Source organism: Cetorhinus maximus, chromosome 3 (assembly GCF_964194155.1).
Source record: "Cetorhinus maximus chromosome 3, sCetMax3.hap1.1, whole genome shotgun sequence".
Classification (NCBI taxonomy): domain Eukaryota; kingdom Metazoa; phylum Chordata; class Chondrichthyes; order Lamniformes; family Cetorhinidae; genus Cetorhinus; species Cetorhinus maximus.
This window is the reverse complement of record NC_135881.1, coordinates 187,498,050-187,520,325: the sequence shown is the minus strand read 5'-3', so window position 1 is coordinate 187,520,325 and position 22,276 is coordinate 187,498,050. Positions and strand designations below refer to the sequence as shown.

The 22,276-nt window shown below is 41.8% G+C and overlaps 1 protein-coding gene across 5 annotated transcripts in view; it reads right to left on the bottom strand.

Annotated features, from left to right (window-relative positions):
• The window catches only part of brd9 (bromodomain containing 9), a 66,667-nt gene that overhangs the window by 29,391 nt on the left and 15,000 nt on the right, over positions 1-22,276 (bottom strand). For 3 of the 5 annotated variants that reach the window (XM_078539429.1, XM_078539434.1, XM_078539430.1), the window contains exons 6-13: positions 14,321-14,431; positions 13,242-13,420; positions 12,091-12,223; positions 11,151-11,226; positions 7,688-7,792; positions 5,711-5,843; positions 4,721-4,832; positions 3,588-3,647 (exon numbers count right to left, since the gene is read on the bottom strand). In XM_078539429.1, the coding sequence (XP_078395555.1) occupies positions 3,588-3,647; positions 4,721-4,832; positions 5,711-5,843; positions 7,688-7,792; positions 11,151-11,226; positions 12,091-12,223; positions 13,242-13,420; positions 14,321-14,431 (909 nt within the window). The remainder of the gene's footprint in view (positions 1-3,587; positions 3,648-4,720; positions 4,833-5,710; positions 5,844-7,687; positions 7,793-11,150; positions 11,227-12,090; positions 12,224-13,241; positions 13,421-14,320; positions 14,432-22,276) is intronic. The other 2 variants (XM_078539431.1, XM_078539433.1) reach the window with 2 other exon arrangements.

Below are 22,276 nucleotides of genomic sequence, written 5' to 3'. Positions count from 1 at the left end.
CTAAGTTTTACAGAGGTGCGGAATACGAACACAAGAAAGTTATGATGAACCTTTATAAATAAGTGGTTTGGTCTCAACTGGAGTATTGTATCTAATTCTAGATACTGTACTTTAGGAAGGATGTGAAGCTTTAGAGAAGGTGCAGAAAAGGTTTATGAGAATGGCTCTGGGGATGAGAAATCTCAGTTATGCGGATAGATTGGAGAATCTGGGGTTCCTCTCCTTAGAAAAAAATAGAAGGTTGAACGGAGGTTTGATAGAGGTGTTCAAAATCATGATTGGTCTAGAGGGCAGGTACAAAGAAATTGTTCCTGTTAGTGGAAGGGTAGAGAACCAGGAGGACGCCTAAATAAGGTGATTGGAAAAAGAAGCGACGGCAAAAGGAAGAACTTTTAAAAAAAACGTAGCAAGTGATTAGGATGTGAAATACAGTCTGAGTTGTTGTAGAGACAGATTCAACTGTAGCTCTCAATAGGGAATTTGATGAGCATCTGAAAAAAAATAATTTGAAGGGTGCACGGAAAGGGTGGGGGTATGGTACTAGCTAAGTTGCTCTTGCAAAGAGCTGGCACAGACATGATGGGCCAAATGGCTTCTTTTTATACTGTAAGCATTCTATATATGATACGCAACACATACGCCAAAAATGATGGGGCATCAAAGGGTCAGTTGACTTATCCTGCCTGCCCCATACAGTCATGGTGCAAATTGAACCGCATCATGACCCCAATGCCCCCATCTGCCAGTAATCACATAACCTCCTGGCAGAGGCAAAACAAAAGCAGAAAAATGCCCTAGACTAACTCAGGGAGGGAAAAGGATTTGGAAATACCTCTGAACCACTACGGTGATCAAAACACTCCAGTGACCATGAGACACATAGCATAGAATAGCAGGGTGTAGGGCAGTGATATCTGCCACAGAAATGTTTACAGCAAATTTTAATGTATTGTGCAATGTTTACATTGCATATTTTATAATGCTCCTACTAATCTCATATTCTCCCTAATAGTAGGTTAGGTACATTTTTCTGAAAATAACTAGCAACAAGTTAAGCAGGGAGTTCCCACTCTGAGACACTTTCTTCCCAGGGTGTTACAGACTGCCTGGGCTCTTCTAGTTGGAGAGGAAGCCAAAGACTTCACCTATGACACACGGTCATGCTTTAGGATTTTTGACCAGTGAATTTAAAGCCTCTGAATGCAGTTCCTCTTCATACTCACCCTAAGAAAAGTATTTTTATAAAGAAATATCAGAACAGTGACATATGATTCTGTATCTACTCATAGCAGTAACGGCAATAATTTTACTTTGGTCAAGGTAACATGTCAAGACAGATATTAAGTCATGTCACATATCAACAGAACAGGACTCGCCAGCTGGCAAAAATATTAAAGGTAACCTCTGGAATAATGTTTATCCTTCCAGCTGCCTAACAGAAATCATATGATTCTAAAACAAAAATTATTTTGGTAGGCCAAGAACATGAATATGGAATGAAACTAGCTAACTAGCTCTTCGTATCTTACTCTTAACTTCTGAAGACAATGTTCATGATCCAAGGAAAACACCTGTTCTCATTGCAAAAAAACATATTTTACTAGAATGTGGCAATGGAAAGAACGTGCTGGTAAAACACAATACAAAATTTGAGGAGGGCACTTCCTGGGATCCTCTCTAGTCTCAACAACATTTATTTTAAATTTGGAACATGTGAGATGCTCCATTTATTGCCCGTTTCTAGTTGTCCGACAACTTAGCATCTTCAGAAGGCCAGGTGGTGGTGTTCCCATTTGTCTGCTGCCCTTATCCTCCTAGATGGTAGTAGTGATGGGTTTGGAAGCTGTCATCAAAGGAGCCTTGGTGAATTCCTGCTGTGCATCTTGTAGGTGGTACACACTGCTGCTACTGTGCGTCGGTGGTGGAGGGTTGAATGTTTGTGGATGTGATGCCAATCAAGCGGGCTGCTTTGTCCTGGACGGTGTCAAGCTTCTTGAGTGTTGTGGGAGCTGCACTCGTCCAGGCAAGTGGGGGGTATTCCATCACACTATTGACTTGTGCCTTGTAGATGATGGACAAGCTTTGGGGAGTCAGGAGGTGAGTTACACATCACAGGACTCTTAGTCTCTGATCTGCTCTTGTAGCCACAGTATTTATATGGCTAGTCCAGTTCAGTTTCTTGTCAATGGTAACCCCCAGGATGTTGATAGTAGGGGATTCAGTGATGGTAATGCCATTGAACATCAAGGGGCGACGGTTAGGTTCTCTCTTGTTGAAGATGGTCATTGCCTGGCACATGTGCGGTGTTAATGTTACTTGCCACTTGTCAGTCCAAGCCTATTGTCCAGGTCTTGCTGCATTTGGACACTGGCTGCTTCAGTGTCTGAGGAGTCATGAATGGTGCTGAACACTGTGCAATCATCAGCAAACATCCCCACTTCTGACCTTATGATGGAAGAAAGATCATTGATGAAGCACTGAAATAAAAACAAAAAACTGCGGATGCTGGAAATCCAAAACAAAAACAGAAACAGAAATACATGGAAAAACTCAGCAGGTCTGGCAGCATCGGCGGAGAAGAGTACAGTTGATGTTTCGAGTCCTCATGACCCTTCAACAGAACAGAGTTTGAGTTCTGTTGAAGGGTCATGAGGACTCGAAACGTCAACTGTACTCTTCTCCGCCGATGCTGCCAGACCTGCTGAGTTTTTCCAGATATTTCTGTTTCTGTTTTTGTGTTGATGAAGCACTGAAGATGGTTGGGCCGAGGACACTAGCCCGAGGAACTCCAGCAGTGATGTCCTGGAGCTTAGATGGCCGACCTCCAACAACCACAACTATCTTCCTTTGTGCTAAGTATGACTCCAACCAACGGAGAGTTTTCTCCCCCAACCCCAATTGCCATTGACTCCAGTTTTGCTAGGGCTCCTTGATGTCACACTTGGTCAAATGCTGCCTTGATGTCAAAGGCAGTCCCTTTCACCTCACTTTGGGAGTTCAGCTCTCTTATCCATATTTGAACGAAGGCTGTAATGAGGTCAGGACCTGAGTGGCCCTGACTGAACTGCTGTCTACTCCACCCTTCTGCTTAACCTCCCCCAACCTCAAAATAGTCCTTTTTGCACCAACATGCATTTTCCCAAACTGAGTATACCCACAGCCTGAGTGGGAATGAATTTGCACCAAATTTAAAGTAATTTTGCATCCTACACAAGTATTTTGGAAACTACACTGAGGATGACCCAACTGAATCAACTTAAGAGGCCGAGAGAAGAAAACTTCCTTAAACTATATGCGTTTCATTCAAACCCAGGCCCAAGTTGACAGAGTAATATTCTGATCAACTGTAATGTTCAACATTCTATTTGGATTGAATATCCTTACACTCAAGCTGCAGACACGCTCAGCCCGTACTGCAGGCAAAAGCAAATACAAATTGGGACGACAAACTCAGGCCTGCACGATTTCACTTTTCCAAGTAGCTTGGGCCTTTGCTTTACTGTGCATTGTAATTTACATCTAATAGTTATGGGTTGCATCGATGTAGTCTCCCATAACATAGAACAATGTTAGCTCTATACACTCACCTGCACTTCATCAAGACTCATATTGATATCTTTACTTGCTTTTTGCTCAATATTTCTTTTCTGAAAGAAAAGATGCTAATGTTGTTAAGTGCTTCCATAGAATGTAAAGCACAGAAACAGCCCATTTGGCCCAGTTTATGTTCCACATGAGATTCCTCTCTTACTTTCTCCCACATGCACTTCTTGGATTCCTCTTAAATACATCAATACCATTTGCCCCAACCACTACATGTGGTAGCAAATTTGACATCCTAACCATCCCCAGGTGAAGAAGTTTCAGCTTCATTAGTGAGCATCTGATATTTGTGATCTCTTCAAACAAACAGTGCAATATTGCCACCCCAGCCTCTTATCATGCAGCATTTTAAAAACATTACATTGAAATGATTCTGATGTAGAGACAATTTTCATGTTCTTTATATTTTTAAAAAATGTGTTGCCAATTGATGAGTAAATATTGGCTAGTACACTGGGGATAACCCCCTGTTCTTCTTCAAGATAGTGCCATGGATCTTTTACATCTGCCTGAGGGGGCAGATGGGGCCTTGGTTTAATAGCTCATCCAATGAACAGCACCTTCCACCATGCAGCAATCCCTCAGCACTGCAGTGGAGTTTCGGTCTTGATTCTTGGGCGCAGGTTCTGGAGGGGGACTCTAACCTGGAACCTTGTGACTTAGGAGGCAAGAGTGTTACCTAATGTGCCATGGCTGACACACACTGATGCAACTGTAGAACTTAACGCTCACATAAACGGTCAAGTTTGTTTATGGAGTTTGAAATTACCCCGGGACAGTGTTAGAGCTGTGGACCTTCTAATATCTTATTAAATCAATGGCTTACACTCTTGTACATCTTCCTTCAACACCCCTTACTCCAAGAGTTGAAAGGTCAACAACCTGAAGCATTAACTCTGTTTTTCTCTCCACAGATGGTGTCTGACCCGAGTATTCCCAGCATTCATTTCCTTTTTGATTCCAAGTATTGACTGACTAACTAGTTTGCCCCGCTGCTGACTCCATTCTCCACTGTCCTCTCCTTAGGCATCTCCACTAAAAGCAGAGGCTCGTATTAGAATAACCTGTGGTAGCCAAAGTTTCAACGAATAGTATAGCCATATGAAAAAGTTCTTACCTGTGATAAATGATACACAGCTTTGGAATGTTCCCCTGCTGTGATCTGATTCAATAAGTCATCAACCATTTTCTTTGTGGAGCTTCCACAGTCTTTAACAAATTCTTGTAAGCTGCAGAGAAACATGCATTAAAAAAAAACCACACTGCCAAGAAAGTTTTAGGCTCTGCATTTTCAAAATATTTCTTACAAAATTTCATACAATCAATTGAAAGAAAAAAGGTGGCAATTTTATTGTACAAAGATTTTTTGCTGTTAGTTGATTTTGGGTCTTGAAGTGAGAGCGAGTTAACATTGCGAAGTCAAACAAGTATTATAAAAATAAATTTTCCATATAATTTGTTTTGCAGCAAGGGAAAACAAATTAGTCATTACGAGCACATATAACTCTAATGTTTCCAGTTAAAAATTATGAGCTTCTATAATGGTCTGCTGCCATCTGGTGGCCATTCTCTATACCTACACTGCCAGGTGACGGGTACACTGCCAGATTGGTTTGAACTGCAGGAAGATGATCTTTTGGCAGCACTCTTGGTCAATGAAAATATTGGCTTTATTTAATTGCTGTTCTATTAGCATTCAAAAGTCCTTTGAAAAATTGGCATTCAAAAGTTCTTTGAAAAATGCATGTTCGTGGGCAGGAAAAAGTCACTACAGTAAGAGTTTAAAAAAAAACCCAGTGCTGCACAGGGCAATTAAAGTTGCTCTACAGCAGCCATTTCTTTTCATAATGACTTTGCACTGCACATGAAATTATCTAATATTTGGAGTCATAAAAGATAACACTATCAAGATGGTTCTTCACTGCTCCAAGGGTAGAAAGGTTATAATAGACACTTGATGGTTGACAGCACTGTACCACTCTATGCTTACATGCAAATTAAAACAAAAGCTTTTAAAAATCAAAACCATTCGGATATAATTACTGCTCTCTCTTCAATAATAAAAACAGAAGCTCTCTCTGGAGTACAAATTAATAAACGTGTTTACCTTAAGGCACACTGTACCCCAGTCTCTTCTCCATATGTGGAATACAGCAGCTCAGTCTCCTCTGGGGTAAGGTTAGGGAAGATGGTATTGTTTTCTATGGACTGTGCTGTATACACACAGTTCAGATAAGTAACTGTAATGGGTAAAAGAAAGGTTTCTAAATGCTTTTCCGTCCAACATGTGTATCATTTTAAACAAGATAAGAATGGATATTAGGTCTGACACATTCAAGCACAAGTCAAGTCATGCTCAATTTACATAAACTCAGATTTTGTTTCTTATAGGTTCAAGAAAGTCCAAAGCATTTTTCCAATCAAACTTAACTTCTTAAAACACATTATGCAGTAAACATGGAGATAATTTCCCCTCCGAGTTTGTAGCTTATCCTTCCAATTTTCAATTTTTTCCCCTCTTGTCCTCAAGATGTTGATTTAGTGTTTAATAGAAAGCACTGATAGGATAAGAAAGGAATGAGTAATGAAGTGAATATTGTACAAAGCCCCACATAAGAGGTTAGTGCGTAAAATTAAAGCACATGGGATTGGGGGTCATATATTGGCATGGACTGAGAATAGATTAGCAGACAGGAAAGAGTAGGAATAAATGGGTCTTTTTCAGACCGGCAGGCAGTGACTAGTGGGGAACCGCATGGATCGGTGCTTGGGCCCCAGCTATTCACAATATACATCAATGATTTGGATGAGGGAATTAAATGTAACATTTCCAAATTTGATGATACAAAACTCGGGAATGTGAGTGATGAGGAGGGTGTTAAGAGGCTTCAACGCGATTTAGATAAGTTGAGTGAGTGTGCAAATACATGCAGATAAGTGTGAAGTTATCCACTTTGGTATGAAAAACAGAGTGGCAGAGTATTATTTAAATGGTGATAGATTGGGAAATGTTGATGTAAAAGGGACCTGGGTGTCCTTATACACGAAATCACAAAGCAAGCATGCAGGTGCAGTAAGCAGTTAAGGCGGCAAATGATGTGTTGGCCTTCATTGCGAGAGGACTTGTGTACAGATGCAAGGATGTCTTACTGCAGCTGTACAAGGCCTTGGTGAGAACATAACTGGTGTACTGTGTGCAGTTTTGGTCTCCTTACCTAAGGAAGGATATGCTTGCCACAGAGGGAGTGCAGTGAAGGTTCATCAGACCAATTCCTGGGATCGCAGGATTGTTGTATGAGGAGAGATTGGGCCTACTAGGCCTGTATTCACTGGAGTTTAGAAGAATGAGAGGAGGTTGCATTGAAACATATAAAATTCTGACAGGGAATGGACAGACTGGATGCAGTGATGATATTTCCTTTGGCTGGGGTGGGCGTCTAGAACAAGGGGTCACAATCTCAAGACACGGGGTAGGCCATTTAGGACTGAGATGAGGAGAAACTTCTTCACTTAGAAGATGGTGAACCTATGGAATTCTCTACCACAGAAGGCTGTGGGGGCCAAGTCACTGAATACATTTGAGGAGGAAATAGATAGATTTCTGGACTCTAAAGGCATCAAGAGGTATGGGGAGAGCACAGAAGAACGGCGTCGAGATAGAGGATCAGCCGTGCTCATATTGAATGGTGGAGCAGGCCTACTCCTATTTTCTATGTTTCTATGTCTATTGTGAAAGACACACAAAAAATAATTTTGTGCATGAAAATTTTGTTACACTATAACAACCTACTCAGTGCGCCAGCACAACACTGAAGGTTATTGAAATGTAATGAAAATGACACCAGGTGCATTACTTACAGACCGACTGGGTATAAAGACATTGTTGTAAGTAATATTGATAACAGGAAGCATGTTGATCATACCGACTACTAAAACATTGAAAATTGAACCCTGACATTGTATGTACTGAAACAGGGCTTGAACTGTGAAAGTCAAATGAAAACAAATTTTCTGAAAGGCTTAAGCAATATAGATTCCGACTCAAAGAACAAAGTTTGGGCTGTAGAAATAGAGCAAACCTTACCCGATAAAGCTTTGTTTCTCCTATCATCTTTAAATCCCATAGTATTGATACCTGGTTGGAGCTTAGTTGTAAGGGAACTCAGGTCGACTTGGTGAACCTCTTCCTCTGCAATGCCAACATAGGAGTCTAAATATATATTCAAATCAGGTACAAGACTGCAAGAAATAAATCTGTACATCTATTAGATTTTCTCATGAGAACATATTTACTGTAAACAAATATAGGTCCACATAAACACGATGTTGATTTCCACTGTTAACTGTGGTTGAACTGAAGTAACATTTTTACTGTGCTAGTAATCCTGCAACCTCTACCACCTAGAAGGACAAGGGCAGCAGATGCATGGGAGCACCGCCACCCTGCGAGCTCCTCTCCAAGTCACACACCATCCTGACTTGGAACTGTATCGCTGCTCCTTCACTGTCGCTGGGTCAAAATCCTGAAACTCTCTTCCTATCAGCACTGAGGGTGTGGATTACTGTGTTTCAAGTAGGCGGCTCACCACCATTTTCTCAAGGGTAATTAGGGGTGGGCGATAAATACTGGCCTAGCCAACAACAGCCACATCCCATGAAAGAATAAATTAAAAATTTTGGTTAATGAATAAGTTTTCACAACAACTGTATATATGCTCATGTTGTATTAAGATTATGTTTTTGCAAAAATAAAGAAAAAGCTCTCAATGAACAAGTATTGCAACATCTTGAATTTTACAGCTTACTCAGCTACTTACAGTATAACATCTCATGAAATAAAGAAAAATTTCTTGTGCCTTGAGAGCTTTTTTTAATGTAGTGAAGAATTCTGTAATTTCTTTTTGCTGGAGATCAGAAGTCATCAACCTTCCACTTTCCCTTCAGGTGCACAAATTTAAACATCTCACACATATCAATAAATAACGCAGAGTGCAGAATCTACTTCACCATCTTTGAGAATTTCGAGTTTTGACATACCTGCATTTATATCCTCTGCAACCAGTTTCCAAGTCTTCCAGAGAATAAAAGGACTTCTGCATTAGGCTCAGGCTCTGCTGCTCACCAGCACCGCACCCCTTCACATCCCCAACCCCAGCTCCGTTGCTTCCCTTCACCTCCAGGCCTTCAGAGCCCCAACTCTGCTCCTTCCCACCCTAACCCCCAGGTCTTCTGATCCCTGGCTCCGCTGCTTCCCACCCCCCCAGGCCTTCCAAACCCTGGCTCTACTGCTCTCCTCCCGACCACCCTGGGGCTTTGGAACCCCAGCTCCGCTGCTCTACCCACCTCCACCCTAAAGCCTGCCAAGCAGTGTGACTCCACCAAGTGGGCAGCAGCATAGTGCACCCTCCCAGTGGAATGAGTGGCAGTTTCCCCAAGTCTGCTCCTGGCTTCCTTAATGGCAGCGATTTTTTGGGCTTTCTAACACCATATCCTCTCAGCTTGGGCCACGTTGGAGGCAGAGCTGGCCAAAGGGAGGCCAAGATTGGAAAAAAATTTAAAACGGCAGAATTCTATTGTTCAAAAGTCAGAATTCCTCCAAAGGGCAGAAAATTCTCATCCCTGACAGTTTTACTGAGCACCAAAGTGTACAGAGTGCAAGAGCCATATATTTTTGACACATCCTGCACGAGAGCACAATGTGTAATGAAGGATTTAACACATTATCATCTGATTTAATGAGGAGATTGTTTTATTAAACGGAAAACCTAAAAAGGACCTTTTCACTGTATTTTGGTAGAGCATAAGAATGTAAGAATTAGGAACAGCGGTAGACCATATCATCCATCGAGCCTGCTCGGCCATTCAATAAGATCATGGCTGAATTTCTATACCAATTCACCTTCCCTCCCCATTCCTATATTGCTTGATACAGTTAGTGTCCAAAAATCTATTGATCTCATTTTGAATATATACATTAACTGAGTGTCCTTAGTTTTGAATATATACATTAATGAGTGTCCTTAGTCCTCTGGAGTAGAGAATTCCAAAAATTTACAACCCTCCAGGCAAAGAAACTCCTCCTCATCTCAGTCCTAAATGGTTGGTTCCTTATCTTGACACAATGACCCTTAGTTCTCAATTGCCTCTCAACATCTACTCTGTCAAGCCCTCTAAGAATTTTATACATTACAATGTAATTACCTCTCATTTTTCTGAACTCCAGAGAACAAAGACCCATTCTATTTAATCGCTCCTCATAAGACAGCCTTCTTATCCCAGGAATCAATGTAGTGAACCTTTGTTGCACCCCGTCTAAGGCAACTATTTCCTTCCTTAGGTAAGGCACCAAAACTGTACACAGTACTCCACGTGTGGTCTCACAAAAGCCCGATATAATCGAAGCAAGGCTTCCTTACTCTAATACACCAACTTCCTTGAAATAATGATCAACATATCATTTGTCTTCCTAATTGCTAGCTGTCCCTGCATATGAACTTTGTGATTCATGTATATGGACCCCAAATCCCTTGAATACCAACATACGAGTTGCTCACCTTTAAAAAAGATCTGCTTTCTCATTCTTCCTACTAAAGTGGATAATTTCACATTTCCATCTGCAGCCTTCTTTCTCCTGTTTTACATTGTACATCCCTTTGCAACCTCGTTGCATCCTCCTCACAGCTTACTTTCCTACCTAGCTTTGTATCATCAGCGTATTTGGATATACTACGCTTAGTTCCCTCATCTAAGTCATTTATATGGATTGTAAATAGCTGAGACCCAAGCACTGATCCTTGCAGCATTCCATGGTTACACCTTACTGTCATGAAAATGGTCCATTTATTCCTACTCAATTTTCTGCCCATTAACCAATTTCGATCCACACTGATAAAAGTACCCCCAATCCCATGAAATGACCATATAATGACCAATACTTAATATCTGTTGCATTATGCTTAATTTTACAATTAAGTTAACGGATCAATTTTATTATTATACTCAGATGAAAATTACACAAAAGGTAGGGAGTGAAATGGTTCTCTGCCAGTAACACCAAACTTGCTCACAGTGAATTGGCAGCCTGCTTTACATTGTGTCCACTTGAAGTCAGTGGAGAGAAAAGGCTTCGTATAATGATACAAGTCTCAGTCAGAAAGGAGATGATTGGGTTATTATTTTCTCAATTATGCTTGGAGACTGCACTGCTGTAAGTGACGGAGATTGATTTTACACACACACACACAATTTATATAACCTTCCACTCATTTCGCTGGGAAAAAAGAATACTCCTGCTCTACTGAGGAGACACTGTTTTTGCTGTAGTTTTGATCATGGGTTAGGAGAAGCTATATGCGATAGCCTGTCAATGCATGAAAACCACAAGCCCCACTCCACCTCAATGATTGACACAGCAATGTCAATATTCAGTTTGAAAGGAAAATCAGACATGTTGTGAAAGAGTTTGTCAATTTTTACCACCTATTTTGAGCTAACGCACATACTAAATTTCACCTCAGAAAAACAATCCAACATTAAAGCCAACTTACCTTCTGTCTCTGGATCAGACTGGTTTACAACAGCAAAGAGCAGAGGACCATCTCCGTCCTTTCTGAGGTAGCCAATCTGCAACAAAATACAATTAAATTGTGTACTGGACCAAATTCACAGTTTCTAGTTACAGTCAGAATAAAAGTAAATCAGGCTAAAAATATCCATTATAGAATCCAAATTTTTGCTTAGAAGCTTCTTTGAATTTAGGATATTCAAGTCCTTTAACATAGTTACTCAATTTAAATTAATTATTGGTTTTGTACATGCCATGGATAGGTCAAGCAATCTTTTTAAGTCAACAGCCTCATCTATTCAAAACCATGATGTTTGAAGACATTAATGTAGATAACTCAAGAATATCACACACATTCCTATGCTAAATGCCTTTGAGTAATTCACACCTACAATATGAGCAGCTAATAGTTGTGCTATGTCCACTGATGGAATTTCAAGTTAATATTTTTACAACAAATAAAGGTTTAATAAGGTAAATTGGGAAAACTCTCTCCATCGGTCAGTGCAATGGCAACTAGAGAGCATAAAAATAAGTTCACCAAAGGAACAAAAGGAGAATTATTTTTATTCAGATGTGTCAAGAAATGGAATACCTAAGAATAGCAGAAGCAGAATTCATTGCAGCTTATGTAAGGGAAGAGGTTAGAAAGAGAAGCTTAAATGGTTATAGGGAAAGGGTAGGGGAATGTGACCAAGGATAGCTGTTTGAGAATTTGCACAGGAGTCATAGGGCAAATGGCTTCCTTCTGCACTGTATAGTTCAGTAATTTTACAATGTAAACTGCTCCAGTCAAAGGCCATAAAAACACAACTGACAGAATAGGACTTATTTGCTGTACATTTCCAGTTTTTATTTCACAGGTGAGCTAATATTACATACAAGCACGTTAAACCTTTTGTCCAACTTTTGCACTGATATACCTTGCTGTTTGCAGCATTTCTGTTAATTCTATCCCGGGCTTCATCTGCTGCGTGTTCCACTAGGGCTAGGACATGTTCCTCAGCTGTACTGTCTGTCGAGCTGCATGCGTTCCCTTCTGGTTCATACAAGTAACTGAAGAGAGAAGAAATTCTCTGTGTAAAGCTGGATGACAGGAAGTGAGCACTGTAGTAAATTATATGCACCCATGTTATGCAGTTCTAAGTACACTGCATACACATCTCCAATCTAACTGATAATGGCAGAACTAAGGTAGCATAACTTTGTTACAGGATTTCAAAATGCGAACCACTGAATTGCATAGGCCAAGAGGAATATGCATTCTATAATAAGTTAACTTTTCTCAGTCAGCACAGAGAAATGGTTCTTAAATTGACTTCAGTGTTCTGGGATCACAGAAGGAACATGATTTAGCCAGGGATTCTGGTTCAGTGTGTGCACGTCAATTGAGAATGGGATTAAAATTACTGATGATACTCACTATCAATGTCACACAAGAATAATGACCACTGTAACAAAGATGGCCAGCACCATACCACTACATCCTAGCAAGCAATCAATGCTTGTTCGGTAGAAAAAATGTACGTTATCAGGGGCAGGCCACTGAAAGCCACATCAGGCAGTGATATTTCAAGGCCACAAGCAATGAATAACCTTGAATTATTACTTTATTGGGTATGTTAGGCATCCTTTTGCACTGAACAGTCAGATTCTATAACAAAATGCCTTCTAATACTATCAAGGCTATTGCAGTAGGATAATATTAAAAAAAATATCTGAAATTGAAAGCTATTCTCAGTAATGGTGGCCACGAAACTATAATCTATTGTTATAAAAACCCATTTACTAATGTCCTTTAGGGAAGGAAATTGGCCTACATGCAAGTCCAGGCCCACAACAATATGGCTGATTCTAACTGCTCTCAAGGGCGATTAGGGATGGGCAACAAATGGTGGCCTTGCCAGCAATGCCCACATCCCATGAATGAATAATTTAAAAAAAATCATCCAGCATATTTCTGAGGCCTCTTAAGGGGCCTATAACTTCTCCTCTAAAATACATCCACCTATTTGCAAACTTTCAAGAGCTGCTTTGGAAAAGGGGCAGTGATTTCAAATTGAAATTCATTTACCTTATGACTTCTTTAACTTGTTTCTTGGATTTCTTGGTTGTTGTTTCGACAGGTACAACAGTAACTTCTGCAACAGTTTCCTCTTGCGCTATATCTTCATCACCTAACAGTGCTGCCTGCTGAGAAAAATCGATCTCCTGCATGAATGTCATGCTGCGCTTCAAAGCTAACAGACGCTCCTGTAAGCAAAGAACACAGAGGGCACGCTTTTTACTTCTCCCCAAGTGCTGGGGTGAACTGCATGCACATGCACAGCATTTAGTAGTAGCTGGTCATTGATGTGTATGGTGTTTAATGACTGACACTCTTGTGAATGAGAGTGATTACAAATGAGCGTTGCTGTTGCTCAATGGAGAAGAACACCAGTGGTGACATATGGCATATGGATCACAGACTATGGCATGTCTTGGCACAGGCTCTATAGCCATCAACACCATAATGCAAGGTCGCGAAGAGGTAATGGAGGAAATAAAACACATTCAGGGTAATGCTGAACAGAGTTTAGGTAACCTTAAAATGTACTCTCCATAAAAAAGACACAAACATAAAATACTCTGTAGCATTATAATCCATGCAAACACAATAAAAGCTTTAAATGTTAACTTACTTCAATTATGCATCAATACAATGCATTTCAAGTATATCTGGTTTACAGTCCTTTTACGTTATGTATTCCTAGCAATACAAACTACGGTGGAACAATTGAGAGATGTACACATTAGATTAGTCATGCTAGTGATGATTCAACACAAATATCAGTCCTGACTGACTTAGTCTAAGTGTAGTATGCAGTACAGTAACAGCAGGAAGGGGCGAATTTCTGTATCCCAAGATTTTGCCAACACCAGGATAGACATATGGTTTATAATTTCTCTGCCTCTCCACATAGGATGTTTGTCAGCACTAGCTACATGCTGTTTTACCCAAATAATAATTTAACCCATATCAGCGAATGCCCCATATTGGCAAGCAGCAGAATGAAAATCTGGATTTGCCAGTGTTTTCAGTAAAAATACTGTGCTGACCCATCACTAGTTACATCGTACATCAGACACCCAGGTCACAAAAAATCATCTTACTTTACTCATCATTTTAAATCCTGTGTGAAGTAGCTTCTTTGCTGCCTTGTAGTACACTGTTTCAGGTCGGTTGTAAGTCATTGCATTATCACACATTAACTTGAAATCACCCTGGAAAAGCAACAAAAATCAAAATTACTTAAAATTTTTACTATGTGTGTTAAATTTTCAGCAGCAGGTAGAAGGTACTAGCAAAAGATTATTTTTATAAAAAAAAAATGGAGAATGCACTAATCAAAGAATGGAATAGCCCCAAACATTATATTGCTGTAGTGTTTCCATCCCTCCCTCCTCCTCAAACCTAAAAAAAGAGAGGAAGAGGCAGTGCCTTCAGGAGTGCACCAGACCTGCCTTCTGAAAGTGGATTTTAAAGAAAAAGCAGCTGATTGGTGAGTAAATCCTGGGAGCAGACTCGGAGGGAGGAGCACCGGAGCAGTAAGTATAAATCTAGCTTACCTCGGGGATTCACGGCCTTGTCTCTAGGGAGTAGACTCGGAGGAAGGAGCACCGGAGCAGCGACCTCGGGGCACAGAATAACTGAAGCCAAAACTGAAAAAGTGAAGTCACAGGAAAGCTGTGACCTGATTGGTTGGTAGGAAATCTGCACCAAATTTGAAAAAAAAACACTGCAAAGCTAATTAATAAATTAATTATCTAAGTAGAGTTGACTGGGCAGGTGATGTGCTGTAGCTGTATGATGTGAGAGCTGACAGATCCCATTGCGAGCCACAGTGACCACATCTGCAGCAAGCGTTGGTTGCTGGAGGAACTCCGGCTCAGAATTGATGAGCTGGAGTCCGAGCTCCGGACGCTGCGGTACATCCGGGAGGGGGAGAGTTACCTGGACGCTTTGTATCAGGAGGCGGTCACACCCGGTAGATTAAGTACCTCGAGTCCGGTCAGTGGTCAGGGTCAGCAGAGTGTGACTGCAAGTGAGGCAGGTAGAGGGATCCTGTGTTCAGGAACAGAGGAGACTCAGCTCTTGACCTTGTCCAACAGGTACGAGGTACTTGCTCCGTGTGGGTGAGGAAGAGGGCTGTAGGAAGGATGAGCCAGCTGACCACGGCACTGTGGCACAGGAGGCCATTCAAGAGGGGGGAGCAAAAAGACAAGTGGTAGTTGTAGGGGATTCTGTAATTAGGGGAATTGATAGCTTCCTTTGTAAGCAGGATCGAGAGTCCCGCATGGTATGTTGTCTGCCCGGTGCCAGGGTGAGGGACATCTCTGACCGGCTTGAAAGGATATTGGAGAGGGAGGGGCAGGATCCAGTTGTTATGGTCCACGTCAGGACAAATAACATAGGTAAGACTAGGAAAGAGGACCTGTTTGGGGATTATCAGGAACTAGGAACTAAATTAAAGAACAGGTCCTCAAGGGTTATAATCTCCGGATTACTACCCGAGCCACGTGCAAATTGGCATAGGGACGCGAGAATAAGGGAAGTAAACACGTGGCTAAAGGAGTGGTGCGGGAAAGAGGGGTTCCATTTCGTGGGGCACTGGCATCAGTACTGGAACAGGAGGGATCTGTACTGTTGGGACGGTCTCCACCTGAACCGATCTGGGACCAATGTTCTAGCGAAAAGGGTAAATAGGGTGGTCAACAGGATTTTAAACTAGAAAGTGGGGGGGGGGGGGGGGAAGGAAGGGTAAAACTCCAAGAAGTATGACTAATGGGAAACGAAGCAGCAGGTTAGCGTGTGGGGGTGTGGATTCAACTTCATGGAAAATTATGAAAAAACTGAAAAGAGAGTCCAGGAGAGGCTATTAAACTATCCAGAACACAAAATAGGACAGAGTGTTTGGAAAGGGCTAGGAATCTAACTTCAAGCACATCAGATAAAGGGACGACAATGAGAAAGGGGACGGGAAATACAGGACTGAAGGTGTTGTATCTGAATGCATGCAGTATACGAAATAAGGTAAATGAGCTTGTGGTGCAGATTGAAATTGGCAGGTATGATGTGGTGGGCATAATGGAGACATGGCTGCAAGGGGATCAGGACTGGGAGCTAAATATCCAAGGATATACATCCTATTGGCAAGATAGGCAGGTTGGCAGAGGGGGTGGGGTTGCTTTGTTAGTAAGAAATGAAATTAAATCAATAGCAAGAAATGATGTAGGGTCAGATGATGTAGAATCTGTGTGGGTAGAGTTGAGGAACCGCAAAGGTAATAAAACCATAATGGGAGTTATGTACAGGCCTCCGAACAGTAGTCAGGATGTGGGGCACAAGATACACCAGGAAATAGAAAAGGCGTGTAAGAAAGGCAAGGTTACAGTGATCATGGGGGATTTCAATATGCAGGTAGACTGGGAAAATCAGGTTGGTAGTGGATCCCAAGAAAAGGAATTTGTGGAATGTCTACGAGATGGCTTTTTGGAGCAGCTTCTGGTGGAGCCCACGAGGGAACAGGCAATTCTAGATTTAGTGCTGTGTAATGAGGCAGATTTGATAAGGGAGCTTAAGGTGAAGGAACCCTTAGGAGGAAGTGACCATAATATGATAGAATTTACCCTGCAATTTGAGAGGAAAAAGCTGGAATCAGATGTAACGGTATTACAGTTGAATAAAGGCAACTACAGAGGCATGAGGGAGGAGCTGGCCAGAATTGACTGGGAGATGAGCCTAGCAGGAAAGACAGTGGAACAGCAATGGCAGGAGTTTCTGGGAGTAATTAGGGAGACACAGCAAAAATTCATCCCTAGGAAGAAGAAGCATACTAAAGGGAGGACGAGGCTGACAAGGGAAGTCAGGGACAGCATAAAAGCTAAAGAGAAAGTATACAATGCGGCGAAGAGCAGTGAGAAACCAGGGGATTGGGAAGCCTACAAAGACCAACAGAGGACAACTAAAAAAGAAATAAGGAGGGAGAAGATTAAGTATGAGGGTAAACTAGCCAGTAATATAAAAAAAATTGCAAGAGTTTTTTTTAGATATATAAAGGGTAAGAGAGAGGGAAAAGTGGACATTGGGCCGCTGGAAAATGACGCTGGAGATGTAGTAGTGGGGAACAAAGAAATGGTGGAGGAACTGAATAGGTATTTTGCGTCAGTCTTCACATTGGAAGACACGAGTGACATCCCCAAAGTTCAAGAGAGTCGGAGGGGCAGAGGTGAGTATGGTGGCTATTACCAAGGAGAAGGTGCTAGGAAAACTGAAAGGTCTGAAGGTGGATAAATCACCTGGACCAGATGGATTACACCCCAGAGTTCTGAAGGAGATAGCTGAAGAGATAGTGGAGGCGTTAATGGTGATCTTTCAGGAATCACTCGAGTCAGGGAGGGTCCCAGAGGAGTGGAAAATCGCTAATGTAACCCCCCTGTTTAAGAAGGGAGTGAGGCAAAAGGCGGGAAATTACAAGCCGATTAGCCTGACCTCGGTCGTTGGTAAGATTTTAGAGTCCATAATTAAGGATGATATTTCAGAATACTTGGAAGTGCACGGTAAAATCGGGCAAAGTCAAGATGGTTTCATCAAGGGGAGGTCATGCCTGACAAATCTGTTAGAATTCTTTGAGGAGGTAACGAGTAGGTTAGACAAAGGAGAGCCAATGGATGTTATCTACTTGGACTTCCAGAAGGCCTTTGACAAGGTGCCGCACAGGAGGCTGCTCAGTAAGATAAGAGCCCATGGTGTTAGAGGCAAGGTACTAGCATGGATAAAAGATTGGCTGTCTGGCAGGAGGCAGAGAGTGGGGATAAGGGGGTCCTTCTCAGGATGGTGGCCGGTGACTAGTGGAGTTCCGCAGGGGTCAGTGTTGGGACCACAACTTTTCACTTTATACATTAATGATCTAGATGAAGGAACTGAAGGCATCCTGGCTAAGTTTGCAGATGATACAAAGATAGGTGGAGGGACAGGTAGTATTGAGGAGGCGGGGAGGCTGCAGAAGGATTTGGACAGGTTAGGAGAATGAGCAAAGAAGTGGCAGATGGAATACAACGTGGGGAAGTGTGAGGTCATGCACTTTGGTAGGAAGAATAGAGGCATGGACTATTTTCTAAATGGGGAGAGAATTCAGAAATCTTGAGTGCAAAGGGACTTGGGAGTCCTAGTCCAGGATTCTCTTAAGGTTAACTTGCAGGTTGACGCAGTAGTTAGAAGGCAAATGCAATGCTGGCATTTATTTCGAGAGGACTAGAATATAAAAGCAGGGATGTGCTGCTGAGGCTTTATAAGGCTCTGGTCAGACCACATTTAGAATATTGTGGGCAATTTTGGGCCCCGTATCTCAGGAAGGATGTGCTGGCCCTGGAGAGGGTCCAGAGGAGGTTCACGAGAATGATTCCAGGAATGAAAGGCTTAACATATGAGGAACGTTTGAGGACTCTGGGTCTATACTCAATGGAGTTTAGAAGGATGAGGGGGGATCTGATCGAAACTTACAGAATACTGAAAGGCCTGGATAGAGTGGATGTGGGGAAGATGTTTCCATTAGTAGGAGAGACTGGGACCCGAGGGCACGGCCTCAGAGTAAAGGGAAGACCTTTTAGAACAGAGTTGAGGAGAAACTTCTTTAGCCAGAGAGTGGTGAATCTATGGAATTCATTGCCACAGAAGGTTGTGGAGGCCAGGTCATTGAGTGTATTTAAGACCGAGATAGATAGGTTCTTGATTGGTAAGGGGATCAAAGGTTACGGGGAGAAGGCAGGAGAATGGGGTTGAGAAACTTATCAGCCATGATTGAATGGCGGAGCAGACTCGATGGGCTGAATGGCCTAATTTCTGCTCCTATGTCTTATGGTCTTATAGTCTAATCAAGTTGGTCTTGCATACCAATTACAATTCAACACACAAGTCATTTCATCTTTGTTGTGCCAGGCCTATTTTGCTACCTTTCCCCTCTCCCTCCATCAGGTCACTGACACTAAATAGCTAAATTTGATTTAAAAGATTGCTAAAATAAACTTAGAACTAATTTTAAAATTAACATATTCAGGAATGATAAATGAACTTATGTAACTCTGTCACTGTATTTTCAAATTACATTCAGATTTCCCAGATCCCCCGTCTACAAACTTCCTTAACAGAGTTTCACATATTCTAGGTGTGTGTAAGGTGGCCATTGAAAAACAGAAGAATAAGAGTAGGCTGTTCAGCCTGTTCGGTCATTCAATTTAGACCACAGCTGCTCTGTTCTTTTTTAATCTTCATCTACCTTTCTTGGTTCCGTAACCCTTAATGCCCTTGCTAACGAAAATTTAACAATCTCATTTTTGAAATTGTCAATTGACAATTTTTGGGGAACAGAAGTTCCAGAATACTATTATCTTTTGTCTGAAGTGCTACCTGATGCCACCCCTGAACTGACTAATTCTAATTTTAGGGCTATGCCCTCTTGTCTTCCACAAGAGAAATTACATTTTCTGTGTAAACCCCATCTATTCCTTTAATCATCTTAAACAGCTCAATTAGATCACCCCTTAATTGGAACACAAGCATAGTCTGTGCAACCAACCCTCATAATTAAACCCTTTTAGCCTCGACTGCACACTTTCACATATGCAAGAGTAAACCTGAGACACTCTGGAACTCATTAATTCCTACAGTAATTCACAAATTCTGCAACCTCCAATTATGCAACATCAAACATCACACTTGCAACCAAGTGTTACTGCATTAATGAATGCTATTTGATCATCTTATTTAAAAGGTGTTGTTCCGGCTGCCAAAGGACATGAGGAAACAATTACTAGTAAAATGCTATCTTCAGCACATATTCCAATTGTAATTATAGATTACACTAAACAGAAAAAACATACATTGTGGGATGTTGTATAGCCAAGTAATTTTCACTTATGGATAGTTATGTTTTCCTTTAAGATGAACTTACAATTATTAAGTTATGTAGTCAGTTACATTGTTAATAATTTCCTAATGTTACACAAGAATATCTGGTAGATTTAATTACCCTTCATTCTGGGGGAAGTAGACCAAATGGAATGGATCTAACACAGTAGAAAGGTCAGTCATTCAGATCTCTTAAGCTCAACCCACATCAATTAAGAAAATAATTTAAAAAAGCGTTTTGAAACCAAATGGTCATTAATGACAGAACTTAGAAAAAATATCAAGACAAATAATGGTACAATTACATCATGTAAAGTTTGCTCTGAAAAGGGTTGTTACCTTAAAAGAGTTCCTTAGAAGAAGTAGTAGGCCTCAACGTTTCAAGCAACATACTCTACCTGTCATCTGAAGAATTAACTAGAACAGGTGAAAATAGTAAATATAGTGGAGGATGGGGCTATGGGTCGAATCTTACTGCTGATTGGTCAGGCTATTGGGTTTGCATAGATTGGTATATTAGCATTCTTGCTGCTGATTGGTCAACTGTGCAGAATGCATGGTCATGTGTTTCTTAAGGCCATCCAGATGTCACTGATGAGAAGGGCACTGTCTTGGGGATGATGTGATGTTGGTAGATCTCCATGGACATTCTGATGTCTCGTAAGCCACTGCATTATGGATAAGTCTGGAGTTTTTAAAATTCAATCATGGGATGTGAGTATCGCTGGCTAGGCCAGTATTTATCATCCATCCCTGATTGCCCTTGAGAAGGTGATGGTGAGCAGCCTTCTTGAACTGTTGCAGTCCATGTGGTATCGGTATACCCACAGTGCCATTCGGGAGGCATTTGACCCAGCAACAGTGAAGGAACAGTGATATATTTCCAATTCAGGATGCTGTGTGGCTTGGAGGGGAACATGCAATGTCGTGATGTTCCCACACATTTGCTGCCCTGTCCTTCTAGGTGATAGCGGTTGTGGGTTTGGAAGGTGCTGCTTAAGGAGCCTTTGTGAGTTGCCGCAGTGCATCTTGTAGATGGTGCCACTGTGTGTTGGTGGCGGAGGAGTGAATATTTGTAGATGGGATGCCAATCAAGCAGGCTGCTTTGTCCTGGATAGTGTCAAGTTTCTTGAGTGTTGTTGGAGCTGCACTCATCCAGGCAAGTGGAGAGTATTCCATCACACTCCTGGCTTGTGCCTTGTAGATGGTGGGCAGGCTTCGGGGAGTCAGGAGTGAGCTATTCACTGCAGGATTCCTAGCCCCTGAACTGCTTTTGTAGCCACAGTATTTATATGGCTAGTTCAGTTTTTGGTCAATGGTAACCTCCAGGCTGTTGTTAGTGGGGGATTCAGCGATGGTAATGCCATTGAATGTCATGGGGCAAAGGTTAGATTCTCTCTTGTTGGAGATGGTCATTGCCTGGCACTTGTGTAGTGTGAAAGTCACTTGTCAGACAGAGCCTAGACATTGTCCAGGTCCTGCTGCATTTGGACATGAACTGCTTCAGTATCTAAGGAGTCACAAATGGTGCTGAAAGTTGTGAAATCATCTGCGAACATCCCCACTTCTGACCTTATGATGGAAGGTAGGTCATTGATGATACCATACTCGGTCAAATGCTACCTTGATGTCAAGGGCAGTCATTCTCACCTTGCCTCTGGAGTTCAGCTCTTTTGTCCATGTTTGAACCAAGGTTGTAATGATGTCAGGAGTTGAGTAATTCTGGTGGAACCCAAACTGAGCGTCATTTTGCAGGTTATTGCTAAGCAAGTGCCACTTGATGGCACTGTCGATGATCCCTTCCATCACTTTACTAATGATGGAGATTGGACTGATGGGGCTGTAACTGCCCAGGTCGGATTTGTCCGTTTTTTGTGTACAGAACATACGTGGGCAATTTTCCACATTGCTGGGTAAATGCCAGTGTTGTAGCTGTACTGAAACAGCTTGGCTAGGGGTGTGGCAAGTTCTGAAGCACAAGTCTTCAGTACTATTGCCAGAATATTGTCAGGGCCCATAGACTTTCCAGTATCCAGTGCCTTCAACTGTTTCTTGATATCACGTGAAGTGAATCGAATTGGCTGAAGACTGGCATCTGTGATGCTGGGGACCTCCGGAGGAGGCTGAGATGGATCATCCACTTGGCACTTCTGGCTGAAGAT